Consider the following 23,253-nt stretch of genomic DNA (forward strand, 5'->3'; position numbering starts at 1 on the left):
ATGAACAATGTATGGTTCAGGGGCAGTGAATCAGTTCAGTACTACAACTGCTCCATTAGCCTATGCACCCTTGACTAAGATCTAATGGACGCAACCACAAAAATCCACTCTAAACTGACCAGATGTTTTCCACTGGAGTTATTCTAACCCCTGACAAATGTGCTTCATTACAATTAATCTCTTTATTAGAAGCTAAATCATGGGTTCCTCTGAAGAGATGTGAGCAACCTAAACAAGGACATGATCTTTCAACTCAAAGCCAACTACTTAACCAGCTAAGCTTACCTTAAAAGCACAGCATTAGGAATAGGCTCACCCTACTCAGCAGAAAACCTTCTACAGACTATTGAGGAGCACTGCACCCCTTCAGCACTACAAAGATAGCAGCATTGACTACAGGCTCCGTTCTCCTTGCCACCCATCTACCCCCCCAGGAACTAGCTTTCCTCCCACCACAATTTTGCATATATTGAACCAGTTTGAATCTTCCCATCTGTTAGAACTAGAGGTTTTGAAGCTGATTATTCCAAGTAAGTTTAAAGGTTTCAGAACAGGAACCAGAGCGATCTCTCCTACTCAGCCGTTAAAGCCTGCCTTGATTACTTTGATGTAACAACACTTGAAAGCTCCTATTCTTTGAAACTAATTTAAACACATTGAATTGTTGAAAGATTAAAAACCGCAGTCAGCTAATTACACTCACTCTCATCTCTTATTCAGCAAATGAATCACTTTTCATTACCACTTAGCTGAAGTACATGAATTTCTGCCTAATTAGAAATGTTGTAGATGGAGCATTAGCAAGGCTGGAGCGGGTCAGGATATCTTGCCTGCTTCATTTTTAATTCCTAACAGTAAAGACAGATAGGAAAGGCTTCAGATAAGAAGTCATTAAACAATTTTAAATTATTTATAAAAATTACTTTGCCCAAATTATAATTATTTTTTTCCCAAATGCTCTCATAAACGTCAAACGGAATGAAAGGAAAAGCAGCCCAACATTGATTTTAATGAACATTTTAATGTTATGTATAACAGAACATTATGAATACAATGGAAACAAAGTTTTATCAATTTAATAATAAAAAAGAAATCCAACATAAGAAAAGGGAGGCAATAAATTTCATACCTACAGTATAGTGCAGTGCTTATTCTTAACAATATTCCCAGGTTGTGAATATAATGTCTTTGTATTCCAGATTCTAGAATCATGATTCATGTAAACTTAAATGCAGAATTACAGAAGGAAAAACAAAAATCTCCAAAACTTTAATTCATTCTTTTGTTTTCAGTAAAATCTTTGACTGCTACAGGTTTCCTTTATTAATATATATATTTTTTACTCCTCTATTGGATTCCACAGCTGCTAGTGCCATATTTACACAAAAGAATCACCAACTGTTGTATAAAAGCTAAGATCCAATGCTGTTGGATTAGGTAGGGTTATAGATTTAGATAATTTAAGTGTAATTCACCTTGTCATTTTTTGTGAGGATGCAAAAAATAAATATTTTTGCCTTTTGACTGCTGCTGATGCCAGAAACCAGTGGCTCCATAGGGATATATACTGGTGGTACAAAGGATGCTAACTGCCGCTGTAAAAGAACTGAAAGAAAGTGCATTTTCTGGAGCTTTCTGAAAGGAAACCTTCCAGCAGTCTTGGATAAAGCTTCTCCCAGACTTGCACTGGATATCAGTTATAACAATAGAAGCATGTTAAGACCCCAAAAATCTGTTGATCACCAAATTACTGAGAGAGGATTTTGACAATAAAAATTTGGGTAATATAGCAGTGTGGCTGGAACATTAGCAAAAGTATATATACATTCCAGGTCCCTTTGAATTAGCCATAATCACATATGTAAGCCATTTTTGGACAAAAATATATATTCTTATAAAAAACTGATCATAGTACTTGAGTGACTTCAGTTGTGGACTCAGTGGTAGTAAAAGGAATGATCCAATTATGACAAAGCGATCAGGGAGAGGGGGAAAAGAAACTCAAGCTCTTTAAGAAAAAAGAAAAGTATAAAATTAGATTCAAACATTTTTTACCCAAACCCCATTCCAGTCTTCCACCAAGTCTCAAAGTTAAAATTGGTTCTTCTACATAGGAAAGGTTTTTTGATGGTCTCATTACAAATTATTTTGTAAAATCATCTAACACATTCCTTAGAAGAACCTTCCACCTCTCCAGAATTTGAACACTAGTTATTTCAACATTTAGAAAATAGCTTTTGGTTCTTTATGTAGACACTTTAACTGATAAAGGAAAAAAAAAAAAAGTATTGATCAGTGTTTTCCATCCCTTCCCAGCTATATTTGTGCAGCTAAAAATCCTTCATTCAGTCTGCCCATTTATTTTATTTTTATTTCATTTTATTTATTTATTTTACAATCTTTATTTGCTAAAATTGGCAAAATTTGCAAAGGCATCTTGCTTGGGTTGTACAGTCCCAGCAGTCAGAGAGGTCATAGGGATATTGGGTACCCCCATTCCTATTGTGCCCATCAAACCCATTCCTGTAGCTGGCACTCCCATGTTCATGTTCATTCCCATCACTCCCTGGTTCATCACAGGCGTGGGTCCCATGGAAGCCATTCCCATCGTACCTGACATCACACTGGGCATTCCCATCCCCACAGGAATGGGTCCTCCCATCAATGGGCTTGTCTGGGGTCGAACAGGCATCATGTTTGGCTGAGGACTGAGGTTCACGGCTGCAAAGTTTTGAGTCATGACATTCATAGGTTGTTGCATATCTGCAAAAAAAGAGAACAGGATGCAAAAATCATTAATCAGAATCTGATGCTGAAGGTGCTCATGTATTTTAAGAAGCTTATGTGGTAACTGCTGTGAACAAAGATACAATGGCCAAAACCATAGCTATTTTGCTCATTTTCCTATGTGAAGCCTCAAAAACTTATAAAAGTTTTAAATAGCATTTTATACCAATATATGCTACTATGCATATTCTAGAGAAGTTCTAGAGATTTGGAACCCTAAAATCAAGATACAGCAATGGTGCAAACTCTACAGTAAAAACATGCACAGATACCAGCCTCCTAGCACATCAGTCTCCATTTAGACAATAGCACTTGCGTCAGAAGCATCACAGTAGTTTAAGAAACAATTATGACTAAGTGTAGGAAAACAGTAATTGATAGAACACTCCATCTCAAGGACATTACTAAACACATACAGGGCTCAGGGTGCATGCAAAACAGTGCAATAATCACATACTTTGTTGCTGCATCATGGTATTAAGTGATGGCTGCTGGGGTTTGGAAGGCTGCATCCCAGGTACTAAATTGTCCAAACTGATATTTACACTGGGATCTGACCAAGTTGAGGGTAGAGTTTTGCTTGCATTCTTCTGGACCATGTCTGTGCTTGCATTATAAAGAGGGTTAGGCTTCGGCATCATAGTGTTCACACTTTGCAGAGGCTAAAAAAGAAAAGTTTGTTGGGATCCATTTGAAACAATTTACCAGGCATTAGGACTAAACAACAAGTGTTAATTTTTCTACAGAATACAATAAGAAGCCAATGAGATTTTTAGCCATGAACTTCAGCTCTTCCAAAGCAGTGTTGTCATGTGCTGTTATGCCATTAGAATGGGTTAAAAGAGTATTTTGTAAGCTAGCACTAAGCTCCCATATCAATATGTGACAGTGATCATCTGCAGTCAAGTTTTGAACTCAAACATACTGATTTTTTCCTCCTAACACCACCTTGACCTGTTAGGCTTTCCAAAAACACTCTCCACTGAAGCAGGCACTTCTGTGTTTTGGAGAACAGACCAGTCCTCATGTCCATCTACTTGAAGCTGGAAACCTATAACATTCTGTGGCTTTACGGTTTAAAATATCATCACCTCATCTTCCCCAACAAAGAAGCGACACTTCAAAGAACAATGAAGATAGTCTCAGAGAAAACTGGCTTATAAAACGAGGCTTCTCAAGAAAATTTGACACCTTTTCTAGGAGCCTTTGAAAACATTTTTGGACAAAACTTTCTTACAAAATGCTGATCACAACATCGGAGTGACTAGGTATGGACTCCAGGAGTGGAATGGATTAATTTTCAAAGTTTTGATTAAGGAGAAGGCAAAAGATTAATTGAGGAAGGTCATTAGCAAACTGTACAAATAGCAGCATACCTGTGACCTTGACATGGGTAAACTGATGCCCACAGCATTGGAGCTCATCATAGAGAAATTCATACTTTGTGAAGAGGTCATGGTTGTCTGAGAGGGGCCCATCAAATCAAAAAGATCAGTAGAATTTGAAGCAGTTGGAGGCTGGCCAGAAGCTGTCTGTGAGCTACTGAAGAGCTCTATAGCTGGCTGCTGTGCCGTGCTGCTGAAGAGGTCTCCAGATGAAGCACTGGGACAAGGAGAAGCTTGGTTGAAGGCACTCCAGTCACCAAAGTCTCCATTTCCACTTGTTGCTGTACCTGAAGGAAAGGCAACAGTGCGAGAGGAAGGAAGACAGAGAGAAGAATGGCAGAAGACTTAGAGAAAGGCACTGAGCAAATGCCATATTCCATGAACTGAAAGAAATGAGAGTTGATCTGTGTCCGTCCACATTAACATCTGCAGGTAGAACCTCCATCTGGACATCATTCCCTCTCATGAATATTCCAACAATTTTAACAAGGTAGCAAAGGAAATATGAAACACCCACGCACAGAAAGAAGAAGGATGTTTGATAATGCCACCTGTGGATGTGAGACAAGTAGGGACAGGTTTTCTTTAGTTGAAATATGACCGAAAGATAACTTAGGGCTAGATTGGAGGCTCTAGTCAAAACAACACCTAGAACTTTGACAACATTAATCAACTTTTTATCTCAGTGCTCTGGTATTTGCTGAGAGAACAGTTGTCAGGAATGAGCCATTTGATAAAGCAAATGCCATCATGATAAAACAGAGACAACTACTCCAAAATTTGTTTACATACAACTAGTAGCTCTTTGTACAAAACAATGCTGAGGGGAATAAAAACCAGGACTTTGAAAGCAGGTTGCAGGGAATTCTTATTTGAGGTGATAAGGAATAATTTCTTCCTATCTCATGAAGTGCTCACATAAAACACACCAAGTTTTCTAAATTTGATTCCTGACCTAAATGCCTTGGCTAGAAGCAGAAGTTCAGTCTTGGACCTAACAATTCTCTCAGCAGAAGCTTTGCTGAACTCTTAGTTCATCACTTACACATTGTTTCATTTCAATATACCAGGGTTTTTGTAGACAAGCATTTAAATCAAAACACAGCAACTTACAGCTCTCTCCATACCTTACTGTGAAGAGCCTAACAGGATAAGCTGTTTGTAGACAACTGCAAGGGTACCTATTTCAGGAGCACAGATGTCCAGAGATACAAACCAGTGAACTGAGAATATGTCCTAACCTTTGAGTCAAACAGAAGGAGATGTTATCTCCCTTAAAAACACATGTTTTTCTATTAACAAGAAAAGGGTTACTTCACAGGAGTGATAGGAGAAGAAAAGCTTAACAAAAACATCTACAGGAGATGCTAAAAATAAATCAACTCCATTTAAACAGCTCTCATTGTTACATAGTGAATCTTGTTCCAAGGTTGGGCCATTGTACAGGTCAGCTTTTTGATTATGTCACTGATAGACTTCTGGTGCTTCAGCTAAGTCACAAGCAATGTCATTGCCATATGAAATGAACTTTGAGTTCTAATGAACAGTTAAATCATCCCTTGAATTTCTTTAGGTGAGCAAATGAAGACTCAAGCACAAAGCTGGGGTAGATGAATCCAGTGCCAGTTTCCACTTCCTAACCTATACAATGGCTAGTTCTATAACGGCCGTCCACAGCTATTTTCTACAACTGTATTGTGCCCACTCAAAAGGTACCTGCAGTAGTCTTTTACACTCCATGTAAATGTTTATCAACATACACCTTCAACCTTTAGGCATCTTCATCTTTACCAATACATTAGAATTTAAAGAATAGTAGGAGCGTAAATCTGTTCACAAAATCCAAGTCTTGCCAACAACTTCAGTGCACAAAGTGGACAAATATTCATTAGCTTAGGGCCTTACTAGAACATTTGCTTTGATCTCCCTCACAAAGAGGGGCTATATTAGAATGTTTCAATTAGTATTACATATTAAAAATTAAAACCTACTTTAAATATTCCTGATAGATAAGTAAATGCTGAGTGTGCTGCTTCTATGTTCAGACCTGTACACTGAGCACCAATAATGGAAGTGGGGGTAAAAGGGATATGCTTTTGCCCCTTCAGTAGAACTTCAAAGATGATTAATCAAGAAGGAAAAGATTTCTAGAGGGGCTTACGCTGTTCAGGAATGATTAATCATTTCACAGGACTCCTTGTCCCTTGCATAATGGTGATTGGAATAGATTAATCATGTTAATGCAGATAAAGGATTGTATCAATTTAGACTGTATTAACACACAAATTATTTGCATAGTAGGCGGCTTTGTGTTTGCAAAACAACTTGGTTTTGACTAAGAAAGCCTGTAAAGAAATTAGAGCGGTTCTTTCCTGCCAAGCAAATTAAAGGTGTATTAACTAATCCATGCCCAGCACAGGTTTCCTAACACAGCAAAATAAAGGAAGAGATATAAACACGCTGACTAAAAGCTGGCTGACAGGTAGGTCTGCTGATCAACCTCTTTGCTATTCTTTTCTCATTCTGGACTTAATCCTACACCCTTGCCGAGAACCCCCAGTCACAAACACCACCACTGCCCAAATTAACTTCACAAAAGACAGCTGGTCAGCTCCCTCCACTCCATGTTTGTTTGCAGCACTGTCCTGTCTGGGTAGCGCTGCAGGCTCCCAAAAACACTCCACCAGAAGGAAGCTGATTGCTTTAGGTAGCTTCCCAGCATATTTTTTTTCAGTTTAGTTTTAAGGGAAATGTTTTTCAGATGGTGACCATGTCTACATAATAGCTTGTATGCTTGCATGGAAAATGACTGCATGTGCACTGAGCCAACTGTATGGACAAGACAGCTCTAAACCGCATGCCATGCAACCATGCAAGGACAAAACGGAGAGCTGTCCCAACAAGCATTACTAAAATCTTGCTCTTGTGATTGGCAGGGACTTGTTCATGCCTGACTTAAGTAAGATCTAGATATCTTTTATTTAATAGGCTTCTCCTAAAAGGGAAAAAGACTGTAACAAATTGTTATTTAGCCAAGCTAAAATAACGTGTTGGTCAGCTTCATCCCACAAATGCACATATGCAACTTCAAAAGCCATCGATGAGGTTGTACTGTGTATGGAAGACAACTTGACTAAATTCCCCTCCAACATACGAGGCCTTCCAATAGGAACCCAGACATCATTGGAAGCTTTGTAAATAGCCTGTCTCAGGCTCCCCTGATTACACCATCTGACAAGGCCAACATAATTGTGTCTCTCTAAGCAATTACAAACTTTTTTTTTTAAAAAATCTTAGGGGACAGGTGGGAACTGGGGACATCTTTAGGGACTCTTTTCTAGCACAGGTGGGCTGCTATTTTCCATTGAACATGATCCCATCTTTTGGTTTTGTTCAACTTACCCATTTAATTTACTGTTCTGCCCATATTATTAAAGTTCTTAAGTCGAATCTGAACCCTTTGCACATGCCCAGAGACTATAAACAGCAGCATAAAATCCTTCTAACAACTTTTCAGTTCACAGCATTGTCACAAGCAAGCAAACCAGACTATCAAGCACTTCATGCAAATCTTTTTATACCACCAGAGCAGCTGTGGGTTTTTTTTATAATTAATGCCTACCTGATCTGAAAAGCTTGCGAACTGTTAGTTGAAGTATTAGAAAAATGACTGCTTTTTATTGCAAATAAAATAGTTGAATAATCTTACATAAAACACTAGGAAGACTATGATGATTAATAATCTGAATGGTCCTATCACTACAGCCAATTTTCCAATCATTTTGGAAACACAAATACTGTCATCTTGAAGCATTCATCACTGTAGAACTCCAATTAAAATAGCTCCTTGCCCACAACTGCAGAAGTGGGATGCACTGGGCTCTTTTTTTAAACTGTTTAGTGAGCACTCTTCAGCCAGCATTTAGACCCACATTAGTTTACTTCAGGTTTTACTTTTTCACTCCAGAAGTCACGTCTTATTTCAGTGCATTTCAATATTAGACTTGGAGCTATGCTTTAAGTCTTCTTATATGCTTATATTATATTATTAGATGAACAGGGATATATTTGTAACTTCTACTATCATTTTTCTGAAATAAATTTCATGAAAAGTTTCAGGTCCAACAAGACATGAGCTGTGCCAGACAGTAGCTATCTTCTTCCTTACTTAATACAGCACTTGTGGTCCAGTTAAATAAACAGTTTGCCCTGGAAAGGGAAGTGACTTTCAATAATGCCATGTGGCATTTTTTCCCCTCTTTCTGCCCTTAAACAGCATTTCAATCTGTATATTAATCCTACCTTGCGATGATGGGAAACTTGCTGAAGCAGCAGCTGAACTAAAATCAGCAAATCCTCCAAATGGGTCAGTTGATCCACCTAGAAACAGAAGGAAGCCAACTGCTGTTACAAGACTGTGTAAAGATCCATTGCAATAACCGCATGCTGGATTTAAGGAGAAAAGCTGTTCTGTATGTGGCAAGATGGATTTATTGATTCTGCTCCCTAAGTTGGCACTGTTTTTGCTGTTCATCACCATACTATATTTATACAAGCCTGAGCAACAATAAGCTGGATTATTTCCAACTGCCTTGCAGAGCTTGCAATTTTGTTTTCCTAGGGAAGAACTAAAAGACACAAGTTTTTGCTATCTCCAGAAATAAATTTAGAGAGATTAAAAAGATCAACAAGGTTTTAACTAGTAAGGGATGCTACTAGTTTGGCAGTTTGTAAAATTAAAACTTTGGAAGTATAATATATAAAAGCCAAACATTCTTATTGTAAAAGAATTAATTTATTATGCTTACTATGCAAAATTATGTCACCTTATATTTAGTTTTTGTGTTACTTAAAGCATGAATGATTCTGCAATGATCTTGAATTGGGATTTCAAGGACAGAGCTTGCATTTGTGTTCATTTTTTTATAAGTTTGCTTCCTTTCTACAGCAGGAACATTAAGTTTTCCAGCCAGACGTTTGTATACAGCACATAAATTATTAACTTCTGAATACAGCACAGTAACAATTTTTCACTAAAAAATTACAGCCAAGATATAAAAACAGAAGAAAGATTTAAGAACCATACTGGAAAGCTGCTTTTTTTTTTTAATAAACAAAAAAAAATAATCAAATCATCCTTGCTATTGTTTTTAAGCTGACTGAGAAAACCCACTGACCTGAGAAAACTAAGAAGCTGACCTTATTTGTTTGTCCTCAAAGATTTCACCTCCAAGCAGTCCCACCCTTAGAAGAAGCTGCAGCAGTTCAATTATTTTGCTTTTAGTGTTATACGTACATTATATAGGTTACATCACAGCTGCTTAGCCTGCAGTGCTTAGAAACTAGCCAGGTGGGACTGGAACATCTGTGCTGCACTCAAACACCACCAGGGACAGCTTCCAACATCTGGTGCCATTTCGGAATTGTCTTATCGCTGCAAGACACTCTGCCCCATCTGCTACTCTCAACTGGGTTAATTAAACTGGAACCATCTCCTTTTTAATAAATGGCTAGCAGTAATAAAAGGAAACATTCACTTTCTAATACATGTGTACTTGTATTTCTTTTTAATGTTATTTTACTGTAGACATTGCCAGGAAGGCAACTGTTCTTCCAAGGGGAAATGTCTTTTCTTGCCGAGTGTGCAGCACATGATATAAAACACAAGAAGGGAATGCAAGGATGGTCTCTTTGAATTTTCAGAAACATAGCACTACTGAAAATCCTTTTACCACCTTCTCATGAGGGAGAAGATTTCACACAAAAGTTAAGAAATTTCTTCAACACAAATTCTGAAGTGATCTAATAAGCACCTTACATGTGTTTATATACAAGTTTTATACTGACTGCAACCTAAGAATGAAAAAGGGCAAGATAAGCCCGTGAAATACCAAGCTAAAAAACTGTTCTGATCATGTTTACTCTGCCTACTGCAATGAACATTTTTTAATCATTTTTTCACCACATGTCCTTATAGAGTTCGGAACAGGTTAATGGTTTGAGGGTTTATATCAGAACGAGCAACACAGATGACATACTCTCGACCACATCCACAAGAAAATCAATGCTCTCATGCTCTGTCTATTATCCCTGGGCTGTTTGACAAAGTGTCTAGGGATTAATTTAATTTTAAAAATAGAACTAGGTTCAAACCTAAAATAAACTCTTAACATTTTCAATCAAGTCAACTTTTCCTCCACCTCTATTGCCTGTTTTCAAATGAAACAGAGTTCCAGAGAGGTGGCAGAACTTAAGCTAAAAAGAAAGGTATCACCAGCTAAGATTAAAGAACCTCATCTCCAGTAACACCAAAAAATTACACTTCCAGCAGGTCTAACCACAGATTCTACATCTTCTCAAACAGATTGCTCCTTTATGGCAACCAGCCATCCCTCTCACATACAAATTGTGGTACTTCAGTAATGTGTAACCCCCCCAAGCCTCACCAACCTTCTTCCAGATCTCTGCACCTGAAAATACATAGATAAGCAAATTCTCAGTTCCCTGAATTCACATGACTTCCCTGCCAGTTCCTTCACAGGATAGATCAAAGGCTGCATTTGACCCTTTCCCTGTGTCTCGCCTGACACTGAGAATGTTCCCACACCCTGTGCTGCAAGGAACAGTGGTCGTAACAAGTGACCTGCACGTGAAGGACAGTGCTAATCTTCTCAACATGAGCTATCCTCAAAGATTCCCATGCGAGACCTGTCACTACAAATGAACCCTTTCCATCTGCCTTCCCAGGTCAACAAAGAGGTTATTTAGCAGGACCAGCTGGTAATATGCCTCTTCTCAACACCATTTCTAAATGCTGCTTTGGAAAAAGAAGAAAAAAGGCAAAAAGAAAAAAGGCTTACTACAGCAAAGAGCCAAACTGACGAGAGATTCAAATACGCTGTAATATGGAAGCTGCCATAGTTCAGTTTGAAATATGGGAAGGCTCAATTTGAAGTGGAAACATCTATTCTCAATGTGATTTTATTTTCATACATAAAAATAAAACCACACACATACGTATATAAATAAAACAAAAAAAGGCTCTAAGCTCTCTTCCCATAAGAATTGGATAGGAGAAAGTTTCAGTATTGATTTGGGGTAGTGGTTCTTAAAATTCCAGGATCTTAAAATTCCACAGAACTGTGGTAACTCCAGTGTACAGGGAACATCTTTGCATATGAAGTTAATAAAATAGAAAATAATGCAAAATAAGCTGTTCCTGAAATTTGGGGGCATTTGTGCATAAAGGAACAGATGCATGAAATCAATTTTATTTCTTAACCGTTAGGAATTAATACATATTTCAGAACAGACACAAACTTTATCTACTTCCCCAAAAATAAAAGTGTATGAAGTTATAAAGCTCTACCAGAAACAAGACTGAGACAGATCTCTGATACTAAAGTACCATGACAATTTCCCTCCCCTCCCATAGAGCTTTGATGTATTTTTTTATTCTATTAAATACATACAGGGGTAACGTTTTGGTAGCCTAGTGAGGAAAGGAACTGTGTTGCACAAAGTGCTCATAATACTGGCTTTGCTCGTACATTATAATAAAAATGCCTCGTGTGACATATTAAGGGGTTCCCTCTACAATACACCCAGAAGTGGCATAACTTCAGATAGCAGTGAGGAACAGTAGTGTTTATGTATGCATGAATGCAGCCACCCTGCCGCACACGTGGGCCTCCAGCCACTCTGGACTGCCCTTTTTTGGTACAATCTCATGATTTTTACATTGTCTTTAAAACAAAGACTGGAGCTGAGTATCTGTTGTCCGCAAGATACAAACATACGCTTCTACAAACAACATCAATATGATCCCATATATAGTTGCTTATTTGTAATGGAGAGAAGTTACATGAAAGGTTTTTATCTATGAAAAGGCACATGCTCATATTTTATTTGCCATTCAAAGTGATCTTTAAACAAAAATTCTGCCCACAGTTAACTCTCTTCCAACTATGCCATTAGACCACAAGTGCATGGAAGTCCTTTTTCTGTTCCATGCTAGCCACAATCAAAACCGACGATATTAAGAACCTGTAAGCACGATAACAAGTCTTTAAAGTTTTAGGTTTTGAAAAGCAAACCACCAAACCCCTGAACTCCTCTATCAATCCTGCATGCAATGCACTGAAATTTAACACACTCCTAAAAAGAAACTGCATTTTGAGAGCGTTAAGGGTAAGTCTGTATGAAGGTTAATGGACTTAAAATTCAACTGCACATTTAGAGAGTGAAGGGATGTGTTTTGCAATAAATAATTTTACTTTTGGGTAGCGATTTCTTTTTGGGATTTACTAAGTGCCAAGACAAAATAAGATAAAGAAACAAGTTTGCCATATACTTTAGATGAAAGCTTATATGAAGATCATCCATCTCCAGCTGCCTAGCCTTTGAATTGCACTATAAGAAATGCTTGAATGTGAATGGATTGCACTTGCTTTAAGAGTTAATTATATATAACTGCATTACAAACACAGTTTCTGTCAGACTGATCTGGTAGTTAATCTTTGTGCTGCTAACATTGATTAGTCCCATGCAATAGCATACAGCACATACCTTGCTACAAAAGGTTCTAGGCAGCTCTAATTTTTTTGAGTATTCATTTCTCAATTTATCTACTACTCTATCTATATAACAATAAACAAGCTTATCCTCAGAAATGGTTCAAAATATGTATTAAGAAAGTAAAACCAAAATGTGCCTACCTGTTGAGACTGGCTGGCTAGCTCCATCAAACAACAGATCAACCAGGTCATTAGATGACTTGCTGCCAGAGGGTACAGAAGCCTGAAGAAGAAATCACACAATAGATCTCATCTCATGATGTCATCATTCATCCTAAATGACACTGAGAAGTTTTCTGGGTTTTCTGGGTGCTTTGTTTTGGAGAGATTGCAGATTTGTCTTTGAAGCCAACAATCACTGGAACCTGGCTAAATTTCAAATCAAATAGTGAACAGCTAGTGGCTCAGGTTTTTTCTGATTACTGAAGAACTTAATAACTTGTCAATAAGTGTGCAGGTTCAGAGAATCCTTCACACTTCAGGCCAAGATTTTATCTTTGTTTTCCTGAAGAGAGTAAAACATGGTAATGACTAGATTTAAAAAATTCTACATCTTAAAGCAATCACACAAAACAGCATTCTATAATTAAACTGTTCCATTGCCTTTGAAAACCCCAATTAAACATTTTTGATAAAACAGTTCCCTTGAAGGCTGCACCACAAAACTTTTACTCTGAACTAGAAATTGTCTCAGAGGTTAGAAGAAAACCGTTTCCAAAGTCATGTTTTATTGTGCTCTGCTGTCTCACCTTTACTGTCGGCTGTGCAGTATGAGCAGCAACATTCTGTTCTGGACTTGGTTTATCCCCTGTATAATGTGCTGCTGCTCCCAAGTCAATGGTTTTTGAAGGATTTGCTGTGCGTATGTGTCTGGTGGTGGTAGTTTCTGTAGCTCGTGTAATATGAATGTGTTTCATTGTCACAGTCTCCTCTTCATCTTTAAATTCAGCTTTGGGAGATTTACCTCTTCTTGATTTTTCCTCATCACTGTCACTAGAAAAAACGGAAGCAATAGAATGCCATTTGTGATTGACTTCTCAGTTACTTAAGTGGACATTTGGCTTAAGCCACAAGGGTTTTGGTTACTGTAGTTCCTTGTAGCAATGGTTCATAATAAAAATACTGCTTCTTCCTACATTTGAGAAACAAAATGTTTCACCCTTACATAACGCATCTACGTAACACAGAATTGCACCTATTGTACAAAAACAATGAAGAAAAGCAAGTTATTTTGTTAAATATTAACTGCAAGTCCACGGCAGGGGATAATAGGAAACCAGTGTTTAAATCAGTATTTAAATCCAGTACATTTAATTACCTTCTGACAGGAACTCCCCCACACATTATGTAACACTTCAGCAACAAAAAGTTAAGTTGGCAGGTCTGCTCAGTACTTACACCTAGACAGAAAGCAGTGACCCAAATACAGGTACTATCTTTCAGATTTCAAGAATTCCATTCCTATTTCAATTCATTTCCCTTTCCAGAGAAACAGGATTTTATATTCTTTAAAAGGTTTGTGGAAAAAGAATGTTTACAGAATTATGCAATGCAATGATCCATTGCATTTTCTATCCATTTTCTATCAGAGAACACACATTTATTCTTAAAATATAGAACAAAAGTGTCACCATGTTAGGCGAAAACTTTTTAGATATCACTGTGCAATATTTGGTTAATAAGTTACATTTTCTACTTCAGATTTTAAATCTTTCACAAACAAACCAATTGCCCCCCACCAACAGTCACGTTGCCTGTTATAATCAAGATAAGATTTGTACGTAACAGTGAAAATTGCTGTAAAGAAAGCTTAAATATATTGAAATGTATTTTGAAATAGTAATTCCCTTAGCAACACAGTTGAAAGTGGAAGGTTTTTATATTTTAACAATGCATTAAAATACTAAAACTGCAAAATTTAAGAAAGGCTGCCCTTTTGTCAGTGGGAATACGACAGAAACTGCAATACACCCTGGACGGCAGCCTTTGTTCTGTTAACAATAGTGGGCTTTTGGAATACATGGCACGTGTCATTTCCTCTATACGTATCACCTACTCACCACTGGGGATGGCTCAATTCATTAACATCAGTGAATATAAACACTCACTCCCTTTTTTTTAATTTTTTATTTTTAAAAGAAAAACATCATAGCTGCAGGCCAACCTAGTGACTACTGGCATTTGCTTGAGCCAGCCTTACACAGACAAGGGAGCTCAAACGGCATGACCTTATCCTTCCAAGGAACCTCAACCCTGACTTGCAACAACAGGCTACTGTTCCCGTTCTGGATTTCTGCAGACAGCCTACCTCTGTGCACAAATACATCAGAGGGGACCACTAACCGCATTTTCATTTTTGACATCAGGATTTTAACGCAAGCCCCTTGAGAAGACTGATTTCCATATTAGCATGGTACAAAACCTAAAAGCCTCACAGGAGTGTGAAATGATGTTGCCTTTTAGAGGCGCGTTGAAAGTATCTAAGACCAGGACAACCACAACTAAGACTCAGTCTCTAAAAACCTGCTGCAACGTATTTCTTGTCATCACTACAGACTTTGCCTAGGCCGTATACCCATTCTGTGGGTTGAGGAAGCGATTGACAACCATCAAAGTCTGATCAATGGAGCTATTGCTCCAGAACTGGTAGAGATGAATCTCACTAATGTAAGAATAAAAAAAAGGGTGTCTTTGGTGATCTACAGCAAGATGTCTAAAAGCTTTTGAGAAAAGAAATTAAACACATATGCCAGAAAGCAAATATTATAATACTTAATTTTATGTGACAACCTGTACTGCTTCCAAACTGTCTCAGGAGATCTGTTTTTTATTTTTCTTTAATGGTCACATTAACAAAAAGAAAAAAAAAGAGAAACATTACAGATTAATGTTCCCTTTAAGTGTGTTTACTGGACTCAGAATAGTAAAATTGCAGCGCTTCCTCTGAGAATTGTAGAATGAACTTAAAAATAAAAATTACAGCTAGCATTGTACCAAATAATTAAAAAAAACTTCTGCAAAGGAAGTACATGGTTGCAACTTCCAGAAACCAAAGTATGGATACATGTTCTTTTTCTTTGCCTTGAGATTTTTGTGGTATGGGTTTTTTTGAATGACATTCTTTAAGGCAATACAATAGTTTACTTATAGTTTAAGACTATCTGAATTATACCCTATTACAAAAGTAATCCTTTACATGGAAGTTGCCTTGAAACATGACTGTTGCATCCTTTTACAGCAGTACTAAAAGTTTTGCTTCCTTTCCATTGTTACCTGCATCAACCTTTCCGAATACTGAAGAAACAAGGATTGACAGAGTTTAAGAATTCTTATGAAAAAAGTGTAATGTTTCAGAAGAACCTCTGTGTATCTGCAGGTAATGTAGAAAATAAAACTTCAGCATAGAAGGCTAGACTCGGGGCAGAAACTGGTTTATTCACCTAAGACCTAACAAGCACTATGAAAGAAAACTGGAGGTTTTCCCACCCCATGGGGTATTTTTTCTGGTCTTCTCTACTTCCAAAGGTATATATTACTGGAAAAACACCCACAGCAGTACTAACATTCTTCATCTAAAGGAAAAAAAAAAAAAAGCAGACTAGACTTCTCCAGAGTTAGCTGTGTGTACTGCAGTTTCACTGAAATCTACTGTAAAGTCAAGCCAGCTATATCACAGCTTCTTAGTTACTTCAAGCATTTTTTTTTTCTTCTATGCAACATGCAAACTTTGCAAGTAGAGTCAGAAAACCAGAAGTTTGGCCAAGTTCTTCTTGTGTGTATATTGGAGGTAAAGACTGTGTCATCCAAATTCCATTAACCACTGTGAAGATGTGTAAGTCACATGCATCCTTTCTGCTTTAAGACCTTTATTGGCTTTACAGTACTAAAGTAATAATGATTTATAAAGCTATTAAGATAGCAACAATAGAACGCACAACAGCAGATTTGCCAGCTGAGCGAGTATCACCATTTAGTCACTTTTCCAAGGGAAACAGCAACTTAATTCAATGTTATTATATAGCAGCAGGCTACAAGTAAACTAGCAAATTTTTGGAGGCTGCTTTTTTGGTTTTAGAAAAAAGTTTGCTGAAGTGTGAAAACACAGAAATGCATGGATTTCATGAAGCATTTACAAGAGAATGTTATGTTGTTGTGAGCTTAAGTCCCATGATAATTAAAATTTCATGTTTCTATTCAGTTTCAATATTTAACTTCATACAAAATACAGTATTCTGTTAATATAACATGAATTATAAGGTTTGTATTTACAGTATCTTTAAGTATAAATAGACAGATGTTCTATAACCTTCAAGTTCAGTCTTCTTAGATCCTTTGATGCCTTCTGTAGAAAGAAATCCCTTCATTTCAACACTCTGATAAAATACCTTCCAAAAGGAAATTTCAGGCTGGTAGTCGAAGCAACGTTAGACAAGCCATACTGCTGCAACCTGGATTCCTTCTTATGGCAGGATGACCTGCAACTACCAAATGATTTTGCTCGCGTATGTCCCGAAAAATCCTTCTTTTATGTCAAGTCCTGAGTTTATTACTTTCATAAATTTCAAGACAAATACTCCACCTGACATTTATCAAAAAATGGAAGAAAAATAAAAAAGGGACAAGGGTTACAAGACCAAAACAAAACTGAAAAATGTAGTTATTAGCCAGAGAAAGAGATCAGTGTAACTTGGGGTAGAGAAGTACTGTGGAGAAGTCCTCAAAACCAGCTGCTTTTTATAATAATCTTTATAATTGCAGTCTAATCTGACTGCAGAAAGGACTGTCTAAAACACTGGAAGCTGCAAGACTTTATATCAGCACAAGTTATAGACCAGGAGCCATTCAGAAATAAAGCAAAGAAGATAAAAAAATGTTTACTTTATATCCTCTATATGAAATGTGGATAGTGAGCTTTACAGACATGGTGTGACAAGTTGCTTTTGAAAGGTAAGTACAGAAAAGCACACAGCTATATACCATTGTTAAATTTGAAATAGTTTACTTTTCTTCTGATCCCTTCTCTTTGTAGTCTATTGATAGCAAGTTCTAAGAGGGAACCCTGATGTGTGCAAAGAATACCAGTTTTATGATTTATTAATGCCTTAGCAATAGGACCATACTGCCTTTTTCTCAGAAATGCTACCGTTGTAATTATTTTTGTTTCCATGCAAAATTGCTTGAATTTTGTAATATGGACATGTGTATGCATATGCATGTGTATTTTTATACATACATAAATGAAAATCTGTGTAAGTGTATCTGAAGATATTCCTGTAAAAAATATTTATCAAATCTCTGTGCAAATTTGAATTCTAAGTTTTTTCCCAAACCAGAATTATTTCAATATACTTGAGCATTTTCTCTACAGCAATTTCAAATTCTGTTAAGTACAAATTTGATCTTCAGACAATAAAATTCCATGCACCTGTTGAAGTGTGATGTATTTAAAGTTCTTTCTGCAGGCAAAGCAGGGTAGGTTTTCTTCCTTAGTGGAAAAATTTAATGGCCAGATGTAAAATATAAGTTTCTTGAGAAGGTTCAACTGAAATTGAAATTTTATTTTAGTATTTAAAAAAAAAAAATAGTCACCTGCAGTCTGTTCTTCCTGAGACCAACTTAGGGAAGAAGCACTGTGTCAAGGCAGGTCTAAGCAATTTTACATCTCCCTCTTCTTTGGCACTTCAGCATTCAGAGTAACTATAGCATTAAATGGCAGCTTCCAGTACACTGCTGCAAGGGAGATCACTGAATTGCTGAGACAAGGAAAAGCTTAGGAAATTTCAGCCAAATTCCCTGCTTTGCTAGCAGCTAAGCTAGGGGCAGTAATGGAAGGCAGCCAAGAGCAGGTAACTTGATAGAGCTACGTTATTCCCATGGCCAGTAAGAGCTGAATAAGAAGTCTAGGAAGCAGGTATTGAACCCAAACATGCTTCCATACAGACAAAAAGAATTGCAGAATATTGTAACTAATAATCAGCAACATCAAAGAGCTTTATAATAGCAATTTCATAGAATAAATTCATGTTTAAAATAACTCTAGTACCTGCACCTTTCTGGAGAGTCTTCTCTATCTTTCCTTCGGAACTTGCTGATGGTATCATCGATCGTGCTTCCAATTTTGTCGCTTAGCTCACCTAACTTATCGCTGAATGGAAAAGCTGTTTTTTTATCCCATTCTTCATCCCATTTTGACTTGGGCTCAGGATCGTATCTTTCACCTGTGTAAGGCATTAAGATAAGAAATACTAAAGATAACAGAAAAAATAAATGCCTGTGGACTTTTTGGAATCCCTCTCAAGCTCCCCTGCCCTACATACATAAACCTTACAAGTTTTCAAAGCAAACTGAAAGCTCCCACAGTGCTGAATCAACACTATTACAGCAAGGCACAGCATGTAATGCCAATCATTAAGTGGCAGGAATGCAGGTTCAAAGAGTTTTGTTTATGACAATGACACAATCTTAATGCACTGCACAGCACAGCACATCAGGATACTGTTGGACTCTGCTGGAGAAGCACAAGAGGCACAAATCAACCCTGGCTGCATAAGCAGCTTATCAGAAACGGGATGTGCCAGTTTTGTAACAGTCACTTAACTCACGATATTTCATTCTCGGCCAAGCTCTGCGCTCAGAAGTAAATCAATGTTTTTTTATACATTGACATTCATGAACGTAAAAACTGCAGTACCAAAATATTGAAAGACCTAAGTGTGCAATGCATAACTTTGTTTTTTCTTTTCCACAGTCTGTGATTAGAAAACCTTTTAAAGAGACGAAAAAAGAACACGCAGCAAAGCAACTCACCTTTTCAGCAGCCACTGAGTACCCTGAACACCTTTACTAAACACTATTACCAATAAATCAAACTCGTTTTTTTTTTCTAATCAAGTATTCAAGACCTCCATACCGGTATCTTAGCTTACAAACAGCTGATAGTTTTACTTGAAATAAGTACACTTGCCGTACAATCTCATTAAGAAAATTTAAAAACTTAAGTCTGGGTTTATTTCTACACACCCAGCCAACCTGAGTTTAATTTAAAAGGAAAAAACACCACTTACATTTTAACAGAGACCTAACTATCAGAAGCACAGCACACTTTAATAACTTGTATTGACCTTCTGCTGAAAATATAGGTATATAAAACAACGCAATATCACTCAATTTCTAGACAATACTTTTAGACCAACATTTTATATTTTTTGGCCATCACACACATGAAACAAGGCAATTTTCTGTACTATTGAAAAATATGAAACACTAGTTAGTTTTTTTTACTTAAGCCAAGTAAAACTGAGTAGCAGAAAGGATCAATGGTGAAAAATTCATTACTTCAAGTTACATACAAATTATACTGTAGCTCAGCTAATGTTCAAGATTTACTCAGTTAAGCCATATTTAATAAAGAGAAAATGATGGATTCCAGCACTACAAGGAGCAAAATTTGAGTTATATCTGCCTGATAACACCACATACCAGAGGACAGATTTTTTTACTGAAGAGATAAGTGCAAGTCTCCAATGGTATTTGTTTAGATCCATAAAGGACAGATAAACTTTTTCAAAGTAGAGAACCTGTTACAAATCAGCAAGATACTCAGCAAGATCTTTGTCACTGGAAAAGGAGAAATTGCTAAGAAATGTACTACTGTTAAATTTTGCAGGAGTATAAAATGGCCTTATTTCAATTTATGTCAGGCTCTCAAGCATTTTAATGCAGATTCCATTAGAAGGTTGTCTTGTGTGATAGGAATTTTAAAATAAATTACAAAAAACAAGAGCTTGGTATTTTCAGGACAAAAAGAACTAAGGAAAACTCTGAAAACACAAGCATTTTATATTTAAATAACTGGAATCTTTTAGATTAGAAGTCTGACCTAGGAAAAAGTTTGTTTTGTGATGCTAGAAAGATTTTATTTATTTTTTTTACTTTACTCAACAAATGAAGGGATAATTAAAAATCCTTTACCATAAATATGAAATACAAGACAAAGGAGACAATCCTTTGAATTCAAAAATTTGAATGATAATTACACAATACATGGAGAAAGACTTTTACCCAACATACAGGGATAGATCACGACTCTCTACAGAGCAAGTCAAAAGATAAGCTCAGTGAAAGAACAGAGGGACATGTACTTAAAGTAGATATGCAGTGACTCGTAAGCACTTCCTAAAAACAATCACCAAAATTCCAAGCAGGTAGCAAAAGCCTAAAAGAATATAATAAAACAAGACATATCCTGCCATGGAGATAGAGATTTTCAACTACTCTGCATATGAGGAAAAGGCAGAACAGAGGAACACTGAGAAGTAACCTGTCAAAACCAGAAGAGAGCAAATCTAAGTTTAAGGCTCACAGTGAAAAAACATACATAGCAGCAGAGAGGGTCAGGTGAAGTTTAAGTCCTGTACAGTTATGACTCAGATCTTATACCAAACCCCTTTCACAAAGAAGTCACTGACTCTAGCAAACCAGAGCCTTGTGCCATTGTGACTTGGGGACTCATCCCTTAATAAAAGTAGCCAAGGATTTACTCAGGCAAAAGAAAACACAGATAAACATCTCAAAACTGGCAGGTGGATCACGGATGACATGCTGGGATACAACAGACATAAAAGCCAGTTCAAGCTCAGATCCCTGCTACACATTATGGCAGGGACTGGGGAGCATGGAAGAAGCTGCACACTTGGACTTGATAAGCAAAACAGTACTGGTTGTGTGCCTTTACCTAGCCAAGGCTGTCAGAGAAAACTCTGTCTTCTCTAAACAAAAACGAGTTGATGGCATTACACCCTCCAAGGCCAAGATCTTACAAACGCACTATGCTGAAGATGCAAATAGTCCGACAGAACCCATTGCACACATGAAGAACATTGGTCACCTCAGCAAAGTGGGTGAATTTATTTCCAGAAGCAAGGGTACATCAGACTACCTGTCAACAGCATTCAGATGTTTTTTTTTCTTTCCCTTTGTGTTTTTTGTTTTGTATGTTTATGTTTTTACATAAAGGACCTTAGTAATGAAGGCAATACCAATGAAGGTACCAGACCTGAGCTGGATATAGGACTGGCATCTTGTGCAACAATGGCTGAAATTCGTGATTGCTGAATTCTTTAATTTTTGGAATTTTGATTTCTGAAAATCTGATGGCAGGTTTTCTGATTTATTTTTTTTTTTATGAAGGAGCAGATGACCAAGTGACCCTTCACACATATCTTTTTTTAATATATAATACACATATTTTAAATACATATATATTATTTTTTTAACAAAAAGATTATGACTTTCTTTCTGGTGTTAACTATGACCTCTTTGCTGGCAGCTGCAATTCCCTAGGATTTAGGGATGAGCACTGGTGCACCAAATTTCCAGCCTGCATACGAGTCTGCTGTGCAACCAACATCCAGCTGCAAGCGTAGTATGTCTACACAAAGTAAACTTGGTATTGCCTCTGGGAGCCCTCCTTCAAAAAGCACATGGGACCTATAGTACTAATCAAACAAGATTTTAAAAACACACAAACTGAGACAGTAACAACTGTATTGGTAAACTCCTGCAATATAAGCTCCATCACTTACAAGGTACTTAATGCATATATTTAAAGTCAGGTCTGACAGACATCAGAATCCACACAGATAATCCACATATATTTTTCAAGTGTCCAAACAGTAATCAGGAAACTAAGAAGTCTAATGGCATATAATATTTACATTGTTTCACCCAAACAGTATTACTGCCCTAAAAGCCCTAACCCAAATTAACCAATGGTTCTAAAGGAGGTTGGCAGGAATAGGTGAAGCAATTCTTGTGCTGTGGTGGGTGGAAAGTATCATCGCTTTTTTATAATTAAAGACTGACTACAAAACTCTGACTTGCAAGGACATTTATCTATCTACTTCTGCTACAGCAGCATTCACTTCACAGTGAGACTCCGTCTATGGATAAAAACAAGACGGCTAAGTTTTGGCTAAGCCAATGTTTTAATGTCATTCGTATAAGTTTCTAGTTAGTTATTATCTAAAAAATACTAACTTACAAATTTAAATGAATGACTTCAAAAATCTTTATATGGGGGAAAATGTGCAAGATTTCTTTTATAACAGTAACACTGACAGTTAAAGAAATGTAAAGAAAAAGCATCTAAAGGAGCATCTTAGAAATTCCTTAAGTTATCTGTGTTATCTAAGCGAAGTTAAAAGTTGAGATTGTCAATACTTGACCAAGAAAGCCTAGTACTCACTGTATCTGAACCCTCCAACACTGTCTGAAGAAACCCCAATGTATTTGTCTTTGTTCTTCTTTGCTTTCTTCCTCTCTTCCCGAAGTCGATCATCATCTTGAGCAAATTCAACCATTTCTTTTACCTTCTGGCGTATGTTTATACCTTGATCTTTGCCATTTTCATCTGTATAGTAATGAAGGATAAAGATGATGGATGGAAGAGGGGGAAAAAGGAAAAATAAATCAGAGGCAGCAATACTGAACATCAAACTGATAAG

At 37.0% G+C, this 23,253-nt stretch overlaps 1 protein-coding gene across 3 annotated transcripts in view; it reads right to left on the reverse strand.

Annotated features, from left to right (window-relative positions):
* Positions 1 to 1,001: 1,001 nt before the first annotated feature.
* Positions 1,002 to 23,253, reverse strand: part of CLINT1 (clathrin interactor 1) — a 53,925-nt gene continuing 31,673 nt past the window's right edge. For all 3 annotated transcript variants that reach the window (XM_068409523.1, XM_068409525.1, XM_068409526.1), the window contains exons 5-12: positions 22,995 to 23,159; positions 18,792 to 18,966; positions 13,498 to 13,741; positions 12,890 to 12,971; positions 8,475 to 8,552; positions 4,164 to 4,459; positions 3,245 to 3,449; positions 1,002 to 2,763 (exon numbers count right to left, since the gene is read on the reverse strand). In XM_068409523.1, the coding sequence (XP_068265624.1) occupies positions 2,402 to 2,763; positions 3,245 to 3,449; positions 4,164 to 4,459; positions 8,475 to 8,552; positions 12,890 to 12,971; positions 13,498 to 13,741; positions 18,792 to 18,966; positions 22,995 to 23,159 (1,607 nt within the window). In that variant the 3' untranslated portion in view covers positions 1,002 to 2,401. The remainder of the gene's footprint in view (positions 2,764 to 3,244; positions 3,450 to 4,163; positions 4,460 to 8,474; positions 8,553 to 12,889; positions 12,972 to 13,497; positions 13,742 to 18,791; positions 18,967 to 22,994; positions 23,160 to 23,253) is intronic.

Source organism: Nyctibius grandis, chromosome 10 (assembly GCF_013368605.1).
Source record: "Nyctibius grandis isolate bNycGra1 chromosome 10, bNycGra1.pri, whole genome shotgun sequence".
Taxonomy (NCBI): domain Eukaryota; kingdom Metazoa; phylum Chordata; class Aves; order Nyctibiiformes; family Nyctibiidae; genus Nyctibius; species Nyctibius grandis.